The sequence below is a fragment of the Oreochromis niloticus genome, linkage group LG8, assembly GCF_001858045.2.
Source record: "Oreochromis niloticus isolate F11D_XX linkage group LG8, O_niloticus_UMD_NMBU, whole genome shotgun sequence".
Lineage (NCBI taxonomy): Eukaryota > Metazoa > Chordata > Actinopteri > Cichliformes > Cichlidae > Oreochromis > Oreochromis niloticus.
Genome location: NC_031973.2, coordinates 11843213 through 11865336, shown reverse-complemented (window position 1 = coordinate 11865336; position 22124 = coordinate 11843213). Strand labels below are relative to the sequence as shown.

The 22124-nt window shown below is 39.5% G+C and overlaps 2 protein-coding genes across 2 annotated transcripts; both read left to right on the top strand.

Annotated features, from left to right (window-relative positions):
- Positions 1 to 4622: 4622 nt before the first annotated feature.
- On the top strand, positions 4623 to 7758 carry slc18a3b (solute carrier family 18 member 3b). Its single transcript, XM_005471389.4, has one exon. It carries the CDS (start codon positions 5436 to 5438, stop codon positions 7002 to 7004), a length of 1569 nt encoding a protein of 522 aa, XP_005471446.1. The 5' UTR covers positions 4623 to 5435; the 3' UTR covers positions 7005 to 7758.
- A 587-nt stretch (positions 7759 to 8345) lies between these two features.
- Positions 8346 to 20364, top strand: chatb (choline O-acetyltransferase b). Its single transcript, XM_005471390.4, has 15 exons — positions 8346 to 8536; positions 9069 to 9189; positions 9909 to 10100; positions 10598 to 10716; positions 12042 to 12095; positions 12206 to 12386; positions 14256 to 14433; positions 14545 to 14714; positions 14791 to 14891; positions 15001 to 15129; positions 15235 to 15357; positions 15455 to 15596; positions 15834 to 15896; positions 16317 to 16454; positions 18585 to 20364. The coding sequence occupies exons 2-15, from the start codon at positions 9145 to 9147 to the stop codon at positions 18849 to 18851; spliced, it is 1902 nt and encodes a 633-aa protein (XP_005471447.1). The 5' UTR covers positions 8346 to 8536; positions 9069 to 9144; the 3' UTR covers positions 18852 to 20364.
- Positions 20365 to 22124: the final 1760 nt, after the last annotated feature.

Genomic DNA, 22124 nt, shown 5'->3' with positions numbered 1-22124 from the left:
TCTGCTGTTTGTGCTTTCTATTTTAATCCCATTAATGGAGATGCTTGTAAGCAAGAAGCCTAATTGCTGCAAGCACAAATGCGCCTTTTATTACATGTCAGTGTCAAATCTAAAGCATTTTAATAAGCAGATTGTGTTTTTGTTTTGTAGACAGCTAAATGATACAGCCCCTCTATACAGTGAGGAAATATTTACTGTGTTAAGCCTGTTGCGCAATTAAGCTCCTTCTTAGGCGACGTGGACTTAATCACATTTCAGGTTAGCTACTTGTCTAAATTAGGAAATGCATACACTAAGCTACACAGAGTTTGGTAGTGTTTTGTCTTCATTTCATATTAACTTACATTGAGCTAAATTTGATAACATATTCAGATTTATTTAAACTTATTTAGCAATTTTGTTTTTACTTTTCAGTGCGCTGAAAAGTTTTAAAACAAATACTGTAGTCTTTTTAGTAAATAGGCAATAGTTTGCATTTTCTCTCTGCATGCACATGAATAGACGCTTCAGAGCAGGAACATATAATCCTACCTGTAACAGATTTTTCTTATATTAAATAGGATTAAATTTCTATTTAAACTTCTTTACACTGACAAATAGAGGAGTTTCCCTGGTTCAGCCCACTTCAGATCAAAGTGGGCTATACGTGGCCCACGATGTAAAATGAGTGCCATTTCTGCTGTAGAAGAAACGACTCCAGCTCTGATGCTAAATGTATCCACAGCAGAAATAATCCACTGTGAGACGGTCCTTGTCACACTAACCTCCGAGGTGTGACGTTGTTGCCAGCAGGCTGGGCGTAAGGGGATTAAACCCTCTCACCATCAATAGCAGCCTTCTTTAAGGGAGAAGGACTCAGCCTAATGAGCAACAGTGTAGCAGTCCTGAAATTAGACTGTTGGCTGCTTAAATTAGAATGATGAACCCCTGCATTTAAATGTTGAATTGCATGAAGTCATAGACCTGATCATTTTTACACCAGTAAGGCATCTCTTAAAGTTGCTATTGGAACGTTTTTGTTTTTTAATACTGCAGACAGAGACAGAAGACTTGAGTCAACCCAGAACTAATGTACAGTATGAACAGTGACAATACCTGCAAATTAAATGGCATTCCCATTTGCTTCAGCTGCACTTTGAGTAGCATGCCAAACCAAAAAAAAAAGGGGTGAACATTGTGCACAGTTAGCAATGTCTTTGTGAGTTTGTGTTTTGTTTTTTTTTCTGTATCTTTTCTTGAATGTAAAAATGTGACAAGTGGGGATAAAAGTAAGTTGAAAAGCTTGAGCAGGGAAAAAGAATGCCTCGCCTAATCAGAAGCTGTCTCGGGAATGCTGTTATGCAGCCTGCTCATTAGCATCGGATTTCCTTCCAGTATATTAGCAAGCTCTGCTCATTAGGAGGAGTTAAATGTTTGGCACAATCATGTCCTTCCTCCAACATCTCCTGCTGCGATCAGGACTTTTCTTGAGAAAGATTAAAGAACTAAAAGATCAGCATCAAGTTCTTAGAAACAGTTGGCTGATTGTGAGGTTGTGTGTGTGTGTGTGTGTGTGTGTGTGTGTGTGTGTGTGGTCTAGTGATCTAATTTGGTCAGAGCTGTAGATAGACACTGTGGTAATAGCAGCAAGTTCACAGGAAGAAAGTAGAACCTGTCACAGACAGATAAAGCCTGACTGAGCCTTCCTCCAAAACAAAGAAGCGATTACAACCCTTTTCATCCAATAGAAATGCTAAGATTTGGGATCCACCCACCAGGCAAGCTGAAGGTTAATAGAAAATAGAGGTGTGCTAAATGTATTACTATTCACAGACGATGTTAGAAAACAGAATGATGCCTGTACTTATTTGGCAGCTTTCTCTAATATAACTGGATGAGGATAATAATAACTTCAATTTTTTTTAAAAAAATACATCCCTAGAAAATAAAAGTCCAAGATATTTAAAGAAGAACCTTAAAAATCTACCGTGTGTCATTTATATTTGGCTGGAAAAATAAATTAGGTCACTAAAATACAGAGGATATCACTGCTTTAACAACATCTCCAGTGCTAATGAACACTTATTGACCTACCACGTCAACACCAATCAATTGTAGGCTTGCTTAATGAAAAAGCTTCATAACTTCCACAGTGTTGTAATCTCGTGTGAAGATTGTTCTTTTGAACCTCAGTTTGTTACATGCCCTCCCCTACTATACTATCCTAGTTTAAATTGGCACAATAGTGTAAATTGCAAAACAGCAAGCCAGTATAATGGAAGTGTATCATTCCAAAAGCATTTATTTGTGCAGCTGAATTAAATTGGTGAAAACATTTTGAAGGATTTTGGTTAAAGAACACTCGCTTTGCTAAAAGACCCTAAAATATCTAAAAACAGGAAAAGTGAGTGATGCAAAATCATCTTTGAAGTTTAGCCACAAGGGATGGCTGAGTAAAAACACTATTTGTATAACCTCCAGAGACACTGATTAACACTATATGGACCTAGCTGGTGAAGTCCTGCATGTTTACTGCATTAATACTGAGCATGTGTTTACTCATGTAAGAGACAAAGGTGAAAGCTGCCTATCAAAGAAGAAAACCAAAGGGCAACTAGACCCTCCATTAAATATTACACACTACAGTCCAGAGGTCAGAGCATATCAGAGAGTGGAAGGAAGCACGTTAGATGCTAAAACCCAAGCTCTTCAGCTTGGCTTAGTGTTACATAATACTATCTGTTCATAATAGTTTCTGGGTCACAAGTGTTATCATAAATTTTGATGCCATTAGACCACGAACTGTGTCAAAGATGTGACATATCTGAAGTGGATGTTTCATGCAACGATTTTTAAAGGATTAGATCACGCCTGCGTCACTAGGCATCTAGAAAGCCTTCCCCGTAGTCTCATCCATTAAGCCTCTCTGTGGCACTGTCTTCACGTCAGAGGCCAAGTCATCATCCATAATTCAGCTCTGAGGATTAGGCTGACACTCTTGACTCTGCCAAGTTACTAGAATGAGTTAGCAAAGATTACCCATGTAGTCCCATCTCTGCAAAGTCACTGATATGATAACAGCATTTTAAACACTTCAGCATGAATGGGGTATAAGGCTATAATAATTTTTTTTTAAAGTGTTTATGTAATACAACGCCAAACCTCTTTCATTAGTAAAACTGGGCACGTGTTTTTTTCTGTAGTATTTTAATCCCCCTGTTGATGTACTCACATTCCCTTTTCAGGTTCAAACTAATCCAGTGAACATACTATGTGCTGAGTACACAATCAAATCGCATAAAATGTAAAAGTCTGCAATACAAATAACATGTCACACTTAGGAGAAAATAAAGCAGCAGAAATGTATAAATAGCAAGTAGAAATTGGTTTAAATTGCTTTAAGTCTTTATTGTTTTTTTTTTCTTATTATGATTTTTATTGGTAAGGAAAAAGAAAAAAATAAATGTGATACCCTATCTGTCTGTTTATCTCTCTCTATGTGTGTGTGTGTGTGTTCACGTACACATATACATATATGTATATAGATCACTTAGGCACAGTCACTTACATAAAGTACATACTGCTTAATCTTTATCCAATATTTAATAAATAATCCAACTCATATGCATACATTTATATTCATACACTTTCCAGTGCAAAACTCCTGAGCCACTTCTCCCATCTCCTCATTGCCTGTTTCCAAGCGATAGAGCAGAATGATTTTTTTAAAAGAATGACCAAGAACGATCTGGGCCTAATTATTATTATTATCATTACTATTGTTGTTGTAGCAAATTTTCATTTGATGAATTTAAATATTATTATTTTTTTAAGCCAGATTGCTGTACTTCAATTAATATTAGTTTTCTAGTTCCAACGAAGAGGTGCCAGTCTTGTGGTCTGTCCTTTAGCGTGTGCTACCCTGTTCACTGTAGGCTAATAGAGTGATTATTTTAATCATTTGTAGGTCGTTATCGCCCTCTACTGTCAAACAGAAAGAAATCTTTTTGAAATGCATGTATTAGAATCCCACACAGACAGAAAGTAAGAATAACAACTATAAAAAAATTATTTTGCAGTTTCTTTTGTAGCGTCATACAACGAACAACAGACTTAAATAGCAATGGGACTGCACAAGACAAATATTTGAAAGAAATCGAAACTAAAGCATTTAATTGAAATTCTTTTAATGGGTCCTTTGGGAGTATTAGCCTGTAAATAATTCTACAACTGTATAAAATGTCAGGACTGCAGTACTTAGTAAAGGTAATGCAATGATTTCCACTTCTGTTGTTTGTACCGATGAATTTTCACCACGAGGTGTCGCCAATGTTACACTTGTACCCTGCACAGTGTCTGCGCTGAGAGCTTCATGCGATACTCTTCCGTGTAAATGCAAACGTTAACAGGCGCCATGACTCTTGGGAGTTTAGGCAACATTTTTAAGAAGGCCATGAAAAGTATCTTTCTTTCAAAAAATGAGTGAGAGACTCAAACTTGGCCGTTTAAAGAGCCCGTGGGGGCGGAATCTGTCCACGGTACTGGAGTCTCTTTGGGTGCAGAGAAGGGCAGTGTGACAAACTTTAAACAATAAGGTCAATGACGTTACTGGCAAGTCTAAGAAATGTTGTAAATTTTGTGTTGCGATTGATATGGATAGATTTTTATTCTGAAAACATGTATCGTCTCTTGTGCGTATATACTAGTGATGACAAAGCGCAATATATTTTTCTATATCTCCAAAGTCTAGAGTCACACACTGAGAGCACGAAACGATTTTTCTTCTGCGCCTTTGTAATAGTGCTCACCAGCTCTTATTGGTTGAAGTGATTGCTGCCAATGGTTGGAGATTAACATAAAAGAGGCAAGTGGCGAAGGGATCCACTTGGGGGCAAGCTGGTGATGCGTCATAGCACTTGCTGAAAAGAGGAGACAAAAAAGGGACTAAAATAGCGCCGAACCTGCGGGTTAATATGCACCAATGGCCACGGAGTCACTCGTGGTCTCGGAGCAGAGCGCAAAAGTGCCACAGGTGATAGGAGGTATGACAACAGAGATGAGCGAGATTGAGTGTTCTCTGTTGTGCAAATAACTATCAAAATCTCTCCAAACAAAAACTTTGAAATGTAAGAATAGAAGCTGAAACCTCTGCAAGGTGCAGAAAATCTACGATTTCACCACGTCACTTCTCGGGAGATCATGAAACATCATCGGACGTGGCTGAGCCGAGGACAAGAGGAGAAAGCTGAAGAAAACCATCTTCACCGATGAGGCAGCCAAGTTCATCTGCGCCTCTCCCTTTACGCACAGGCGAGGTGAGGACGGAGAGCGTTACTTCAGTGTAAAGAAAGCACCAATGAGTCATCCGAGGTGTTAAAAAGATCGGCATCAGACGGAAGAAGCACAACTACAGTTCTGAATCGAAAATCCTTTTTTTTTTTAAAGAAAAGCACACCATGGATGGAGAAGGAGGCTCTTCGGGGCTGGCCAAATCAGCCGCTGTAAAACTGTCCGAGATGGGCGAAAGAACCAAGCAGTTAGGCACCGCGATGCGGGATCCTCACCAGCAAAGACGGATCATACTGGTGATTGTTTGCGTGGCTCTCCTGTTGGACAATATGCTCTACATGGTAATCGTGCCAATTATTCCAGACTATCTTGCTGATCTGGAGATTGAGCAGTCAGAACACGTCCACGTTGTGATGCACTCCAACACTTCAGCAAACAGCACAAGCCAAGACAAAAGCAACAAGGACAATTTAGATATCCAGATAGGAATACTTTTTGCATCAAAAGCCATCCTCCAGCTCTTAGTTAACCCCCTGTCGGGAACTTTCATAGACCGGGTTGGATATGACATTCCACTTTTAATTGGACTGACTGTCATGTTTGTCTCTACCTGCATCTTCGCTTTCGGGGAGAATTACGCGACTCTCTTTATGGCCAGAAGTTTGCAGGGTCTCGGTTCTGCTTTCGCAGACACCTCTGGAATCGCGATGATAGCTGACAAATACACGGAGGAGGCAGAGAGAAGCAGGGCGCTCGGCATTGCTCTGGCGTTCATCTCTTTCGGGAGTCTGGTGGCGCCTCCCTTCGGGGGCGTCCTGTACGAGTTTGTCGGCAAACGAGTGCCGTTCATCGTGCTCGCCTGCATTTGCCTGGCGGATGGCTTAATGCTGCTGACCGTGATCAAGCCATTCTCTAACAGGACTAGAGAGAACATGCCAGTCGGCACCCCCATATACAGACTCATGATTGATCCCTACATAGCTGTGGTGGCCGGGGCACTGACAGTGTGTAACATCCCCCTTGCCTTTCTAGAGCCAACTATAGCCAACTGGATGGAAACCACCATGCACTCATCTCAGTGGGAAATGGGGCTCACCTGGCTCCCAGCCTTCTTCCCTCATGTTCTCGGTGTTTACATAACGGTTAAATTGGCAGCACAACATCCAAATTTGCAGTGGTTTTACGGAGCTGTAGGGATGGTTATCATAGGGGCGAGCTCCTGCACAGTTCCGGCATGCAAAACTTTTGGGCAGCTTATCGCCCCGCTGTGCGGCATCTGTTTTGGCATAGCGCTGGTAGACACTGCCCTGCTACCCACACTTGCATTTTTAGTTGATGTGCGTCATGTTTCTGTGTATGGTAGTGTTTATGCTATTGCAGATATTTCCTACTCTGTCGCTTATGCTATGGGTCCCATAGTAGCCGGGCAGATAGTGCACAGTCTCGGTTTTGTACAACTTAATCTTGGTATGGGTCTTGTCAATGTGCTTTACGCACCAGCCCTGCTGCTGCTGCGCAACGTGTGCCAAATGAAACCGTCCCACTCAGAGAGAGATAACCTGCTAGACGAAGCTCCGCAGGGGCTGTACGACACAATCAAGATGGAGGAGAGGAGAGCGAAGAAGAAGGGCTACAGTTCGGCAGGGAATTGCCTGTCGGTAGATGAGAATGGGTTTGACCCCTTCAGAGCACAGCGGTCCTTGTCAGAAGAGTCCTCCGGCCCGGAGTGCACTTAGACCGGTTACAATCCGACCTACAAATCAAAACATTTGTGAGATTTGTGAGGCAGACAAATTACAATCTAGTGATTTAAACTTTTATGTAAGTACCGATGTGCAATATAAACACCTAGTCACCAACGTCACAACTGTGTGACTCGTTTTTCAAAGTTTTTTTTTCTTCTTTTTTCTTACTGTGGTTTCATTGTGTCAACAAACAAGTCTATGTAGCGTTTGTCAAGGATGTATAACTCGAGTTTTGTGAGAGATCTTTCAGCTACCGTTGAATTTGTGTGTACTATTCAGTATTATATATACAAACTATATAAATAGATATAATGTGCGTATAAAATTGTATGGGACCAACTGTAAGCAGCACATTTCTCCCCTTCACAAAATAGCCTATATTTTTAGTCTCGGAGGAAACTTTTTTCACTTGCACATCAAAGGCCTCTTTCTTTTTTGTTGTTAAAAATTGTGGATTTTAATAAGTAGGCCTGTTCGTTTTATTTTTATTTTTTTTTGTTTGAAATTAAATGTATCATAATAAATGGATTTTGTACATATGTGGATACACGCACAATGTAAATTATTCAAATAAAATATATACATATATATATATCCGTGGATCTCTACAAAGTATGTATGCCGTTGCGCGCGGGTGTGTGTGTATGAAACATTTTGTCAAGACGTAGCTAATGATGTCAGTCTCCTTAAGATGAACTAATGTGTATTCATTGAATAATTGTGGTTTTAATAAATCTCTGTTTGGATCAGTGTGACGGTGGTGATTTCATTTTCATTATTTTAATTTCAAATGAATAAAATAACATAAATGCCGGATTTGTTTCGATATTAATATAGGAACTGTAGACGATAAAAGTGGCTAAAAGTCCGGATCACCCATCCTGGAAACATAAAAACACAAGAGAAGTGTTATTTGATTTCATTATTATCAAATATTTTTTAAACGATCGGGAAAATCATCTTTATTTTTGAATCTTTGCGTACTGACACTGACACATTAGTCAAAGTGCATAAAGAAATTCAAATTCAAGTGTAACACACACAAACTGATGTATTTCTAGATTATAACCTCACCACATGTTGTCAAAACCGAGACCATGAGACAAGCTTAGCATTTAAATCTAAAAAAAGAAAAAAAAGAAAAAAAATGTGGACCCCGCAGGGTGATCACAGGATACCTGAATGACAGCCAGACGCTCGGTCCGTTTTTGATATATATTAAAATTTTTATAGGATGTGGGCGGGAGGGGGGAAGCAAGCTGTCAGATAATATGTTCCGCGAATAGATTTCGATGGGAGGAGTTTCTTGCCTCAAGGGGGTAGGTAAACGCAAACACCTTCAGCATCTTTTCCAAGGCGTGCTTTAATGTGGAGCCACAGCCGTATGGCGACGCGTGGGGACGGGGGAGCAGTCCAGCGTCTAAACGGAGTTTTCCTCTAACATGGGCTTTCACCGCTTGGACGTGGGAGGTGATGCCAACTTTCACACACTTCTCTGACCTTTTGATCGCTTCGCTGATCGGGTAAGGCTCTCATAAACTGTAACAAACTGAGACTTTGTGTTCATTTCAAAAGTTATCATCATCTCAGTTTTCTGAGCCTGTTTGGCGCACAGCGGGGGGAGCTTTTTTTCCTACTTTACAGCTTTGCTCAAGTTAAGTTTTAGTTAATCAGTCCACTTGTTTTCAACTAAAAAGACTTGCATCTAATGATGCTCCTCTTCATTGTGTTTCTTTAGGATTTTAGCACTTTTAACATTAAAATTGATGTAAAAGAAAAGCCCCTTTATTTTGTTTTGGATTTTTTGAAGGGCAGGAAATAGGAATGGGCTTTTTAAAATGTGTATCCGTCTGCAGTGAGTCAGGAGGCGCAGCTGGAATGCAAGCACAAGAAGTAAATTGCATTAGGCTGCAACTTGATCAAAAATGGAAGCCTGCTGGCTCACTTTCACACAGCACACAACTGTGTAGTTACATTTTATCAACAGGCCTAATTTTTATTTTTTTGTTGTTGCTTCTTTTCTCTCCTTGAAATGTCTGAACACGCTTCATGCAGGCACGGCTGAAGCCAGACCCTATTTGGGGTGGGGGGAGCTTACGAGTTATATTCACTGGTCGAGACTGGACTAATCATGCCAATCTTGGAGAGAGGGACGGCGAGAGACCAAGACAGCCAAGTATGAACACACACCGCTGCTTCTTTCTTGTCTTCTTTACGTCAGCTTTACTTTGTCGTGCCGAGCGCTGCCCGTGGTGCCCAAGTTGGCAAAGTAACGGTACTGGATTTCAGCACCACGGACAGCGCCAGCTTCATTTGCCTAACTGGCCGCTAGGGGCAAAAAAAACCCCTCATTCGAGATGATAGAAAGTATGTTCAAGACACTATAGAACACATCATTTTTGTGCAGAAATTTGATCAAAATGATGCAGCAGACTATAATATAACAGAGACAATGTTGCGTTTACAGGGTCAAACCAGTGCTTAATTAAATTTATTTATTTATTTATTTATTTTCTAAATACCAATTAAGGACCTGAAAATATCTAAACATTCCCAAGAATTTGTGGATACATTGTTCTGCATTTGCACTGCACGTCTCCATATTATAATCTTGGCTTACCAACAGTATGCAAATTACCAAACATCACACAGATAATATTATCAATCTGAACTTACCTCATGGGTAATTTGCAATGCACAGGAGACTGTGTAGTTTATTCTCAAATTGGCCTTGAAGCAGTCAAAATGCATTATTAACTTAGGTTCTAATAATAAACGAATAAAGGAAACATGGGAGGAAATGATTGCTTTAACTAATGAACACTGAATCCCATTAAAATGTTGACAGTTGCTTTCCTTCCATTACTCTTCGTGTGATGTTTTTTGTGATATCAGGTGCTGCCAAAGGTCCCCGTTCCCCTGCTGAAACAAACCCTTGACACGTACTTGAAGTGCGTTCAACACCTGGTGAAGGAGGAGCAGTTTAAGAAAACAAGGGCGATCGTGGAGAAGTTTGGGGCTCCTGGGGGCGTGGGAGAGACACTCCAGAAGAAGCTTTTAGAGAGGAGGGACAAGATGGCAAACTGGGTAAACACACAGACCTAACAGATGAAAGGTTGTTTTTTGTGCATGAACAGGAAAAATTACAGTGCGCATCCTACTTCTATCAATAAAGAGCTTCTGTATTGTTTTGACTTTATGACTATATGAATACCTGCATGTGTTTTTGCACTGTTTGCTCGATAGTTGAATTGCTGAAAGCAGCTGTAAATTATTTTATTTAAGATTAAAAAAAATTTGCTAAAAAAAAGTCTTAAACTCCATGATAAAGATTTATCCCTGCCTCCGGTTGTGCTTTGTCTGGGTGATCGGTCAGTCCACTAGCCATCCAGCTCAGTGAAATCTATCACACTCCCACTCTCACACTAGCACCACTCTCCCACTCTCCTTTTCATCTGGCAGTGATACACTGTAATGGCTTTTTACTTCACTGCACAGGTCTCAACTCTGAAAGTAATAACTTGAGTCCAAACACATTTAACAAAGCAACATTTCTCAAAAACTGTCCCTGTGTTAACATTTAGGTCTATGACTACTGGCTGGAGGACATGTACCTGAACAACAGGTTGGCCCTGCCAGTTAACTCCAGTCCTGCCATGGTGTTTCCTAAGCAGATGTTTAAAGATCATAAAGACGCCCTCAGGTATGTTCTGGACTTCTGCTATGCTGACTTTTTTTATTCACCCTTTCTTTGGAGGTTGTAAAACCAAAGGATTTTTTTAGAATAAAAGGTCAAAATAATCACAATTGAAGATGCAGATGTTTCCGTTTCTGTATTTAAATTCTTTAGCAGGTGATATTTGAGTCAGATAAACATCCAAATTTAGTTTGATTCTCTGTAAGTTGTCTTTGTAGTTGTGTATCAAGGGAATGAATGACAAAAAAGCATATTTATCCAGAGGGGAAAAGTCTCAATAGGTCAGAACAAAAATAAATACAGTTTTCTTTTATTAACAGTGAATCTATCTTTCAATTACTGTCTTAAATAACAGATTTTTGTAATCAAAAAACCATCAGAAATCATGAGTTTATTTTTCTATATGATCCAGAAAACACACTCTGGAACCTTTAAATAGTTGTTTTAAATTTACCTAAATGTGCTGAAAATATTCTTTTACTTATTATTACTGCTATTCTCTGATCATCTATCCCTAAAACTAATATTCTCTGTCAAGCTGCAAGCAAATGTGGGAGAACTACAAAGTAACTCACTTAATATGTCACACAATGACTGAGCATAAAGTGAGTGCGCACTGTAAGTTCTGGACCAGAGAAAAAAAGGTCACATGCTGAATGTTGCACTAACAATATAAAATATACACATAATCAGCTCTTTAGCTGTTGACAGATTTTTATGTTCTTTTGTATAGATTCAGACTCAGATTCTTATCTGAATTACAGTCATGGAAAGAATCTTTGACCGTTATTAAATGAGCTGTGGTCTGCCAGACATTACACCGGTCCATCCAGCCCTGTAGCTCAACATTAGCTTTTCTCAGCTTGCACAGCCACTAAGTGAATATTTCCAGATCACCCCAAGCAGCTGGTAATCTACTGACACGGCCACTTATTAGATTGGGAGTGACAGGGCCAAGCTCTCCGCGGAGACTCTTAGTCAGGCCTCATTTAGGGGTGTGGTGCACTGAGGCTGCCTCCTTTGTATTGATCTGGCTTTGAACGTAATAACACCAAGACAAATGATATACAACATAAGACCTGACAAGCCGCTGCGTTTTCCCTCTTTGCCCACTCACCCACTCACACATACAGACTGGCTCTCTCCCTCTCGCAGATGAACACACGCAACTCTCACACTGTATCCCAGTAATTCACCATAATATGATTACTGTTAGTCCTTTGAGAGATGGGAGTATATGTAATTACAATCATCAGCCAGTCTGCTGTATAACTTTGGTGTTTTACAGCAATACCGCTTTCAAATTTCACCCTCCTTCTTGCTCTTTTAAGATTTGCCGCCCGTCTCATCAGTGGAGTTTTGGAATACAAGGCTCTCATTGATGGGTAAGTTCAACCTGCAAGCTATGTGGATTGAAGATTAAAACCAGAATTATATAATAATGAATCACAAGTCTTTTCATAGGTGATCTAGTGTGTGTAAAAATGTCTCTCAGGCGATCACTGCCAGTGGATTTCACTCGAGGCCAGCTAGCTGTCATGCCTATGTGCATGGAGCAGTACTATCGCCTCTTCACCTCCTACCGCTATCCGGGGTTAAAGACAGACACGCTGACGGTCCAGATGAAGGCAGCATTTTCAGCACCGGAGCACATGATTGTGGCATGCAAGAATCAGGTCAGGACACTGGCCGTTGAGGAGACTTCTCACACTCAGTAATACTGCTGATTAAAGAGTGTTTTCTGTCCATTTGAGAGAATACATATATAGTGACATACAAGTCAGTTTCCATGTAGCAGAGATGCTCAAGTCAGATTTTAAAGTAAAGACTAGTCTAAGCCCCTTTACTTGAGTGAAGATAAATTATATGTTTTTTTTTCCTGTGGTAAGAGTAAATAAAGAAACAACCAACTCCCTTTTCTTCACCCCTCTCAAATACAGAAAAGAGCTAAGAAAAACAATAATTGTAAGTAAAGTCATTATTGAAAAGAATAGAATAGAATAGAATAGAATAGAATAGAATAGAATTCAACTTTATTGTCATTGCACATGTCACAGGTACAGGGCACCGAAATGCAGTTTGCATCCATCCAGAAGTGCTTTAGCCATGATATAGATATATTACAAAAGAATCTAACAAACTTACCCAATCTACCCACTGCTGCACCTCCTGAGGATCATCTTATAGACCTTTTGCATGAAGGACAGGCAGAACAGAATTAGACCTGTTAGTTCAATATCATTTGACTAATTTTATCCCTAATTTTAATTCTGCTGTAACAGGGGAGTCAGTTCTTTCTCAAAAAGCAGCGCCTGCTATGAAGTGTGGCTATCTGTGGCTGATAGTGTCTATTTGAATATTTAAACTGGCCAAAGTTACATACTGGGACAAGACAGACCAGGAAGTACTAAACAGGAATTGTCATAATAGACAGCATGTAGCGGTAAGGTAAGCTATAGTTTCACAGCAGGAGCCAGGTGACAGAAGTCATTTAAATCCCCAATCAGGCTCTCCTACTTAATTTTTAAAGTTTAACTGCTTTATTTTAAACCCATAAAGACATTTAAGAGAATAGCAGCCATGTAAGAGAATTATGTTTGTGTGTGTGTGTGCATTTAGATAGTTTTGTGAGGACCAAAAACTATACTTGCTACTATACTTGTGCTACTGTACTTGTGGGGACCAACAGTCCCTTAAGGGGACAAAATACCCGTCCCCACGAGTTTAAAGGCATTTTTGAGACTCAAAATGTGGTTTTAGTGTCAGGGTTACAATTAGGTTATAGTTAGGTTTAGGCTAAGGGTTAGGGTTAGGCATTCAATTTTGATGGTTAGGTTTAGGGTAAGCGGCTAGGGAAACGTTATGTTAATTAGATGTCCTCACTAAGACATCAAAACAAGTTTGTGTGTGTGTGTGTGTGTGTGTGTGTGTGTGTGTGTGTGTGTGTGTGTGTGTGTGGTCTTTTCCTTACCTATCATCTAACAAAATCCCCTGTACAAAACAGCCTGCACTCATTACCATCTCATCTCAGAGTCAGATCAATGTCACCGATCCACATTCAAACACATGCTACAAACATCTGCAGCATCTATAGTCCATGGCTAATATATTGATTTTTATGAAGGTTACGAATGAGACTGCAAATTAACATGGAAAAATTCAGGAACTCTCCCCTGGAAATGATTCTGGGAGCCATCAATCTGTAGCCTCTAAGGGCCCGTCCCTATGGAGATACAGGGAGTTAACTTAATTACTGCAGATTAAATCGGCCACTTTGTCTGAGAGCTTCCTTGAGTCGCATGTTAAACTGATCGTGGAAGAGAAGCAGGTAATTGGCCCTTCTCAGTCCCTGCCATTATTACTAATGTCGTTATTATCTCAGCTGTTCAAACAGTAGCCGTAAGGTTAGCTATAAAGCGCAATTAGCATGCAAGGACACATTTTAACTTAGATATTCTCCTGTCGAGTTGAATCATCCTGGTGAAGCTGTACTTGATGGAACAGTTGAGAGACTTGTGATTGCTGTAATTTATTTTTCTCACTAGTTTTTCGTGTTGGATGTAGTCGCAAACAGCAAGCAGCTCAGTGAGGAGGAGATCTTATCCCAGCTGGAGAAGATTGTGAAAATGTCTGAAAACGCTGAGGAGAGGCTCCCCCCTTTTGGCATCTTGACATCTGATGGGAGGACAGAATGGGCACAAGCTAGAGAGGCACTAATAAAAGGTCTTACCACAACTTCATTCTTAATCAATTTAACATTTTAATCAACTTAAAAAAAATTTTTTTTAGAAAAAGCAAATCCAGGACATGGTTCTCTTTCTTTCATCTGTCCAGATCAGATCAACAGGGACTCTCTGGCGCTGATTGAGAGCTGCATCTGTGTGGTGTGTCTGGATGAGCCCAGCGGCCTGCAACCCAGTGACACCAACAGGGCCCTGTTGATGCTACATGGTGGAGGACATGAAAAGAACGGTGCAAACCGCTGGTATGACAAGTCAATGCAGGTAAGACGATATTCCAGGCGCTTCAGTTTTCCATGACTGCAAAGTTTGGGTAATCACTTAATCCCCATTTTCTCAGTTTGTTGTAGGCATGGATGGGATATGTGGAGTGGTGTGTGAGCATTCGCCATTTGAAGGGATTGTTCTGGTGCAGTGCTGCGAATACATAATGAAATATATGTAAGTTAGTTCACTGTAGCAAGACAGGCCGCACACTGAATATGGTCATCTAAATGAATGCTGATGAGGCCAGAAGTGTCTGAAACAAACGTGTTGTTGTTCTGAACAGAATGGAAAGTTCTTCTAAGATGGTGAAGTCCTCCAGCTTTAGAGAGCTTCCCCCTCCAAGGAGGCTACGCTGGAAATGTAACCCACATATCCAAGGACTCTTAGCAGCATCTGCAGAGAGACTGCAGAGGCAAGACCAGCACAAACACACAACTACAATTATAAATAAGTACAAGATTTATTTTTTATTTTTTTGAGACAGGAGGTCACAAAAATCTACTGTTTTCTTCTTCAGGCTGGTGAATAATCTCGACATGACTGTATTCAAATTCAGAGATTATGGGAAAGAATTTATCAAGCAACAGAAGATGAGTCCAGATGCCTTCATACAAGTTGCCTTGCAGCTTGCATTTTTCAAGTAATAAATATTCAATGTGTGATATCATAAGCATTATCTCTAATTGAACTGTTTGCCATTAAGGTGCAGTTTCAAATCATGTCTGCCCTGTACTTAGATGCACTGGAAGGCTCGTGTCCACTTACGAGAGTGCGTCAATTCGGCGTTTCCAAGAAGGTCGCGTAGATAACATTCGCTCAGCGACCGCCGAGGCCCTGGCCTTTGTGAAGTCTATGGCAGATGAGAGGGGAACGTTCTCCGTGAGTCATTTTTCTCACTCCCGCTTTAATTACTGACTCCCACTTTACTGCTCATTGCGCCTCTCTAATGAAACAGGTGCGACTGGAAACCTTGGCAAGGAAAAGTCAGTCAAACAGATGACTCCCCTGAAGATTTAGCGGATCTATGAAAAATGGCTGGCTTTGCTGCTGTCTCGATGCAACAAATGTCCTATGTCCACTTTTTTTTTTCATTGAATGACTTTTCTTCTCTGACAGGACTCAGAAAAGATGAAACGACTAGGGGATGCAATTAAAGCCCAGACAAGTTATACAATTGCAGTGAGTATTATTATTAAGAAAATCCAAAGTTCTCCGGTCCACAAAATTATCACCACACCAGCCAAGAAATGGTCCACATGTGCAAAAAAGTATGCAATGTAATTAGCTTTAAAAGTACTGGCAGATTCTAGATTCTAGATTCTACATCTATAATTCACAGATGGAAATTCTACATTAATTTCCTCATCTAATTTTTGGCAAAAAAAAATGGGAACAAGTTTTACTTCCCAAATTCTTCCAAACTTCCAAAAATGACTGTAAGAGGCTGGTGAAAGCTTTGATGAGGTTCTGGTTGTGGCTCAGCTGCATTTCAATGAACAGTGAGCCACATTTCTTGGATAAGGAAGTCCATTCTAGTGAATGGAGGTGGAAAAGTAACTATTCATAAAACCTTTAAATCGTCAAAAATATGTTTTTCAGGCAATTACAGGAATGGCGATAGACAATCACCTCCTTGGACTTCTGAGGATCTCAAAGGAGCTCAACATGGAAAAGCCAGAAATCTTTTGTGATGAGACATATCTGGCCAGTAACCACTTCATCCTCTCTACCAGTCAGGTACCACATAATCATATGCTACTAAAATATATATATATAATTGATACCAGAAATACAAAATCCTCTGCAGAACCTGCACTCATCAAGTTACACATTTTTCCCTGTTATCGGGACAGATGAAATGCCAGATGTTCCATGGAGACAAAAAGAGAAATACAGATGTTCCTCTGCTTTTCCACAAACTAAGAATGAAAAAGAAAAAGATGAAAAAGATGCACAAATAAATCTGCTATTGTGTTTTCTGCAATTTGAGGATACTCGTTTGCATTTAATTCAAGTTAAACCGCTGTGGAGTTTTTTAAGGGCAAATTTTCATTCAGTACCACACTCTATAACCAACAAAGACAATCAAGAACAAAGAAGAGACCTCTTAAAGAGAATCACTAAACCATAAAGTAATTATTTTAAAGCAGTAATGGAGTCTGCAAATGTGCACGTGCCAATTTCCAAACTGCAGAAGCCTAATTAAAGATATTAAGTTTAAGGAGATGCGGAGGAGAGAGGGCAGTGGACTTTTTCACCACATCGTTTGTCACAACCTTAGAGACTGAGCTGATGTCTGAGGAATGGAGAACAAGTGTACTGGTAGCAGTTTTCAAGAACAAGAATTATGTGGACATCTATAGTAACTACAGAAGGATAAAGCTGATGAACCACACCATGAAGAAATGGGGAAGAGTTGTTGAAGCTAGGTTAATAAGAGAGAGCCCCTTCTTGTTTGCAGTGGTGATGGACAGGTTGACAGATGAGGTCAGGCAGGAGTGTCCGTGGACTATAATATTCGCAGACAACATTGTGATGTGTAGTGTGAGCAGGGAGCAGGTGGAAGAGAGCCTGGATAGGTGGAGGTATGCGCTTGAGAATAGGAATGAAAAGGAAAAGAAGCAGATGTGTGTGAATGAGACGGAGACAGGTTTATCTGTGAGGCTGCAAGGAGACATAGTGAAGGTAGATCAGTTTAAATACCTATATGGTCAACCATCCAAACCAATGGACAGCCCACAAAAGAGATAGAGAAGGGATGAATGCAAGGTGGGTGGGTGGAGATAGCAGCAACAGTGAAAGGGAAGATTTACAAGACGGTAATAAGACCTGCTGTGGTGTTTAGTGAGATGGTAGATGATCCACTGTGGTGACCCCTAAGTTGAACAGCTTAAAGAAGAAGAAGAAAAAGAAGATGACGATGATGATGATGATGTTGTTTATCCAACCAAAACAATTTTTTTTGCTTTTGTTTCTTTTGCTAGACTTCACCTGAATCTGACGTCCCCTGATAGTGAGTTTATTCTGTTAGACCATCTTTAGATTTAGCTTTTGCTTCCCTCAGAACATTTTCACCCCACAGTAGCAAATTAATCTGGTCTATTCCCGTCCTTCGGCAGCTTCACTGGCTTCCTGTAAACTATCACATTAACCTCCTGAGACCTGAACTCTTTCATGTTATGCATTTTTAATTTCTCTTTGCTATTTGGGCTGATTGGGACCTGATGAATGTAAAAACAAAGAATTACGTGATTTTTTTTTTTATCTGATTTTTGTTTCTGAGAAAAATGAAATCCACATATTAGGACATTCACTTTAAATTTCACTATAACAGTGGCAGTATCATGTTGATATCAGACCCTTGTAGAGGAAAATTTAGTATTTTGGTCTAGACAACCCAAAATGCAATGTCCATGTGTGTGGACGCCAGGTCCTAGGAGGTTAATTTTAGGAATCTGCTTCTTACCTTCAAGTCTGTCCGTAATCTCGCACCTCCACATCTTTCTAAATTTCTGCACATGGCCACTCCTTACCATAGTCTCAGATCCTCTGCCTCTGTTACTTTCATTATACCATCTGATTACCTGACCACCATGGACTTTAGAGCTTTCAGCTGAGTGGCTCTTCATCTCTGGAAGTCTCTCCCACACCACATTTGCAATGTTGATTCTCTACCTATCTATAATGCCAGCCTTAAAACACATCTTTTTTAAAATTTTCTATTCTGTTTGATTTTATTTTATGATGTACTGGCTTTTTTTTTTCTATGATGTCTTCAACTGTGTCGTTTAGTGTTTTAAAAGGCATCTATAAATAAAATGTAGTATTATTATGATGATGATTATAATTATGTGGTCTTGACTCCAGGTTCCTACCACTGTGGAAATGTTCTGCTGCTATGGCCCAGTGGTGCCCAACGGTTACGGCGCCTGTTACAACCCACAGTCAGATCACATCATCTTCTGCGTATCTAGTTTCTGGGACAACACAGAGACTAGCTCGGTCGTTTTCGTTAAAGCCTTGAACGAGGGCCTGCTGGAAATCAGGGACTTGTGCAATAGAAGCAGTGCTACAGCTAGCAAACTAGCTGTCGCCAGCCAGGGAGCCAGCCAGCCTCATAAATCAGGGAAGTAAGCCATACTGAGGGAGTACGCCCACTCAGCTGCTCCACTCGCCACTGTTAGACTTTAGCATTAGACTCAGTAGTTAAGATGCCTTCATATGTCTTTGTTGTCTGTGTAATAGTGTTACTTTCATCACAAAATTCAAAGCCTTAAAGTTCACATGTAACTGTATATAAAACATGTAAATTTAAAAATATATATATAAATGAAAATTAAAAGAAGAAATAAAAAGTTTTTTCTTGGATCTGTGTGGACAACAGAACGATTTTGGTCCAGCACTGACCCTGCTTGACTTGGTAGACTGACATTAAATGGTCTGCTGCCTTTAGGAAACTAAAGCCATGTCCGCTTTGTAGCACTGATCTGACGGTCAATTCCTCAGTCAGTGAGAGATTCAGCCGAATGATCTTAGTGTATATTTTAGACTAGTAACACACTTTACATGACAAAAAAATACCAACACTATATAAAAGTCACTTATAACAATCATAACATCCTGTAAATGTGATTCTGCAAACCTCACTTGTTGTGTGCTGTAAGATTTAAATGTTCTAAAGTTATTTTTAACTCTTGGATGTGTGTTTTTTTTTATTCTTCTGATGTCATCAGGTTGCCAAAGAGGCTGTGCAAATGTGAAGTCTGTGTGATGAGGCACTTTAAGATGTTTATGTCAACGCGTGTGTGAATACCTTCAAACATAGAAAAGTGGCTGTAAGTGAGTTATGTGATATGGTTTCAGTGGCACATTCAGAGTTGTCTAGCTATAATGTATGTACTGTATTTAATAGCAATAGTTATATTATGTGTAAAGTGTTATGAACAGTGCCGCATTATAAGCAAGATACAGTCCACTGATGACTGAGGCATACCACTGTGTTCACTTATGTAAGTGCTTTTTATTTGCACTTGGAGGTAGAAAGAAGTTGATGTTAGCTACACTGTAGGTTCTCTGTGCAATAACACAAAATCAAGGGTATATGTGCAATTTGCCAAAACAGCTCATTAAATGCATGGAGCTTATGTAATTTTAAATTAACTACAGTGAGTATTTTTGATATTCAGACAAAACAGAGTAAGATTTCAATCGATTCTGGCGATCTACATCCTGCATGATGTTATAGTGTTTAAATGTTCATTAAAACTGGGATGTAGATTTGTCTACACATATAAATTGCGAGTGTTTTTTTTTAAAATCTCGTGTGGTGGCTTGTGTTACTTCGAAGCAAATCCGTGGTTACTTAGCGGTGCGGTGTGTGAGAATATTAGTCGTGTGCATATGACACGTAGGATATGTATCTGTGTATCATCAGCCAAAGTGAATGTCACAATTTCCAAAACCATGTCCAGAAAAATTACTAGGTGACACATGCATGTTTATTCTTAGAATAATAGCTGTATTTTTATATGTCTATGTGGAAAGTCTTATGATATAATGAAATATTGTTAAAGAGAATTTAAAAAATGCCTTAAAACTAAAGTCATGCAAGCTGTTTTCAATAATTTCAATAAAGTGTTATAATCTATTGATGTTCAGTGCTTTGATGTTAATTTGATGTGTTTCCTCTTGGCGTTTGCTGTCTAATCTGGGTGATACATGTAAAAGAATATATTTGCAGCAAAGCGGCCTGTTTAAATAATGTTACACTCATCTATGATAACATTTTTATAAAAGTAATTAATGTGTAACATGTCTCTGGCAGATCAGACATGGTGTTTTATGAAGTGCAGTGAAAAGTCCAGTCTTCTTTATTTTGACAAGGAAAACAAAATACTAATTTATTTTGAAAGGCAGTAGCAATATTTTGTTCACAGAAGAAAATGTAATATGTAACATGTAAAAGCTATAATAAAACTGTCATGTAGCAAAAATGGAAACTATTCCATAAATAAAAATAACTTAAAACTAAAATCTCATCAGTATTTTATTTATTTATTTTTTCTTGTGTCTTGCTAATTATCCTTACCGTGGTGTTGTAGGTACCATGAAGAAGTTATAGCTTTTGTATTGCCGGGTTTTATGGGGGGTTTTGATTTTTGTGAAGGAGACGCTCTCATGACTCATCAAGTGTCGCCGCTCACTGGCCAATTAGTGCATGCAGGTTGTTTATGCCACATTTTCGGATCAACTCAGCTCGCTTGAAGCCCAACAGGTACTAAAAATGGTATCAGGTACCACCACCTAATGGAAAACTTAATTGTTAATTATTTTCTGCACTTCTTCACTTTATCAGTCTCCCACATCATTGTGGAGGAATTTTGGCCCAGACTTGTTTACAACGTTGCTTCAGTTCATTAAGGTTTGCGGGCATTTGTTTATGCAAAGCTACCACAGCATTTCAATGAGCTTGAGGTCTGGACTTTGAGTGGGCCATTACAACACCTTGATTCTTTTCATTTTCAAGCATTCTGTTGTAGATTAGCTGCTATGGTGGGATCATTTCCCAGTTTGCCAAAGTTTTAGCTCACATTTGTATAATTTGTGAACAGTGGAGCTCATGGTCAATGACTGCAAGGTGCTAAAGCTCCTGTGGCTGTAAACAAGCCCAAAATCCTCACCTTTCCACCACCGTGCTGACAGTTGGTATGAGGTGTTTGTGCTAATGTTCTGTGTTTGTGCTTCTTCATTTTGGTCTGATTTGTCCAAAGGACATTGCTCCAGAAGTCTTATGGCTTGTTGCATGCAGCTTTGCAAACCGAAATCATGTTGCCATCTTCTTTTCAGATAGAAGAGTCATTATCCCGGCTTTGTTTTTTTAATTGTACTGTCACCCAATTTAAAATTTAATGTCTGTAGAGTCTGATATGTAGCTTTTGGGTTTTTTGCAGTTTCACTGAGCAATGCATGGTCTGACTTTGAGTTGAATTTGCTGGCATTTGGTTAAAATACAGCTGAATGCCCCAGATTTGCAAAATGTCAACTTTGACTTTTTTGCTTTTAGAGGTGGTCACTCCTTCTGATGATCTATTAATCAACTGCATTTGATTAGCAATGCCTGGCTGATACTTACCTTCTTAACTCCTATAGATGCAGTAAGGGTATACGCAGTTTTTCACAGGCCTCTATGCATTCCAGTGAAAAAGTGAGCAAACTTCCTTTTTCACATGACTGGAGAACCTCGATTAAAAGAGAAAAGCCTTGAAATTCAAAGAATTGTTTAAATGGAGTATCGTTTAACAGATTCTTGAACTTTAAACATTTACTTTGCACAGTTAATATGTTGCTATGCTGCTGTAATTGGGAATGGATACTGTCTTCCACACCTGCCCTCCCCCTCATTTTTTT

Excerpts from the sequence above, each read along its gene's own strand:
- slc18a3b (XM_005471389.4), top strand. The coding sequence starts at position 5,436 with ATGGATGGAGAAGGAGGCTCTTCGGGGCTGGCCAAATCAGCCGCTGTA.
- chatb (XM_005471390.4), top strand. The coding sequence starts at position 9,145 with ATGCCAATCTTGGAGAGAGGGACGGCGAGAGACCAAGACAGCCAA. Across the intron at positions 14,892-15,000 it reads GAATACATAATGAAATATAT|AATGGAAAGTTCTTCTAAGA; the intron begins GTAAGTTAGTTC and ends TGTTCTGAACAG. Across the intron at positions 15,130-15,234 it reads TCTGCAGAGAGACTGCAGAG|GCTGGTGAATAATCTCGACA; the intron begins GCAAGACCAGCA and ends TTTCTTCTTCAG.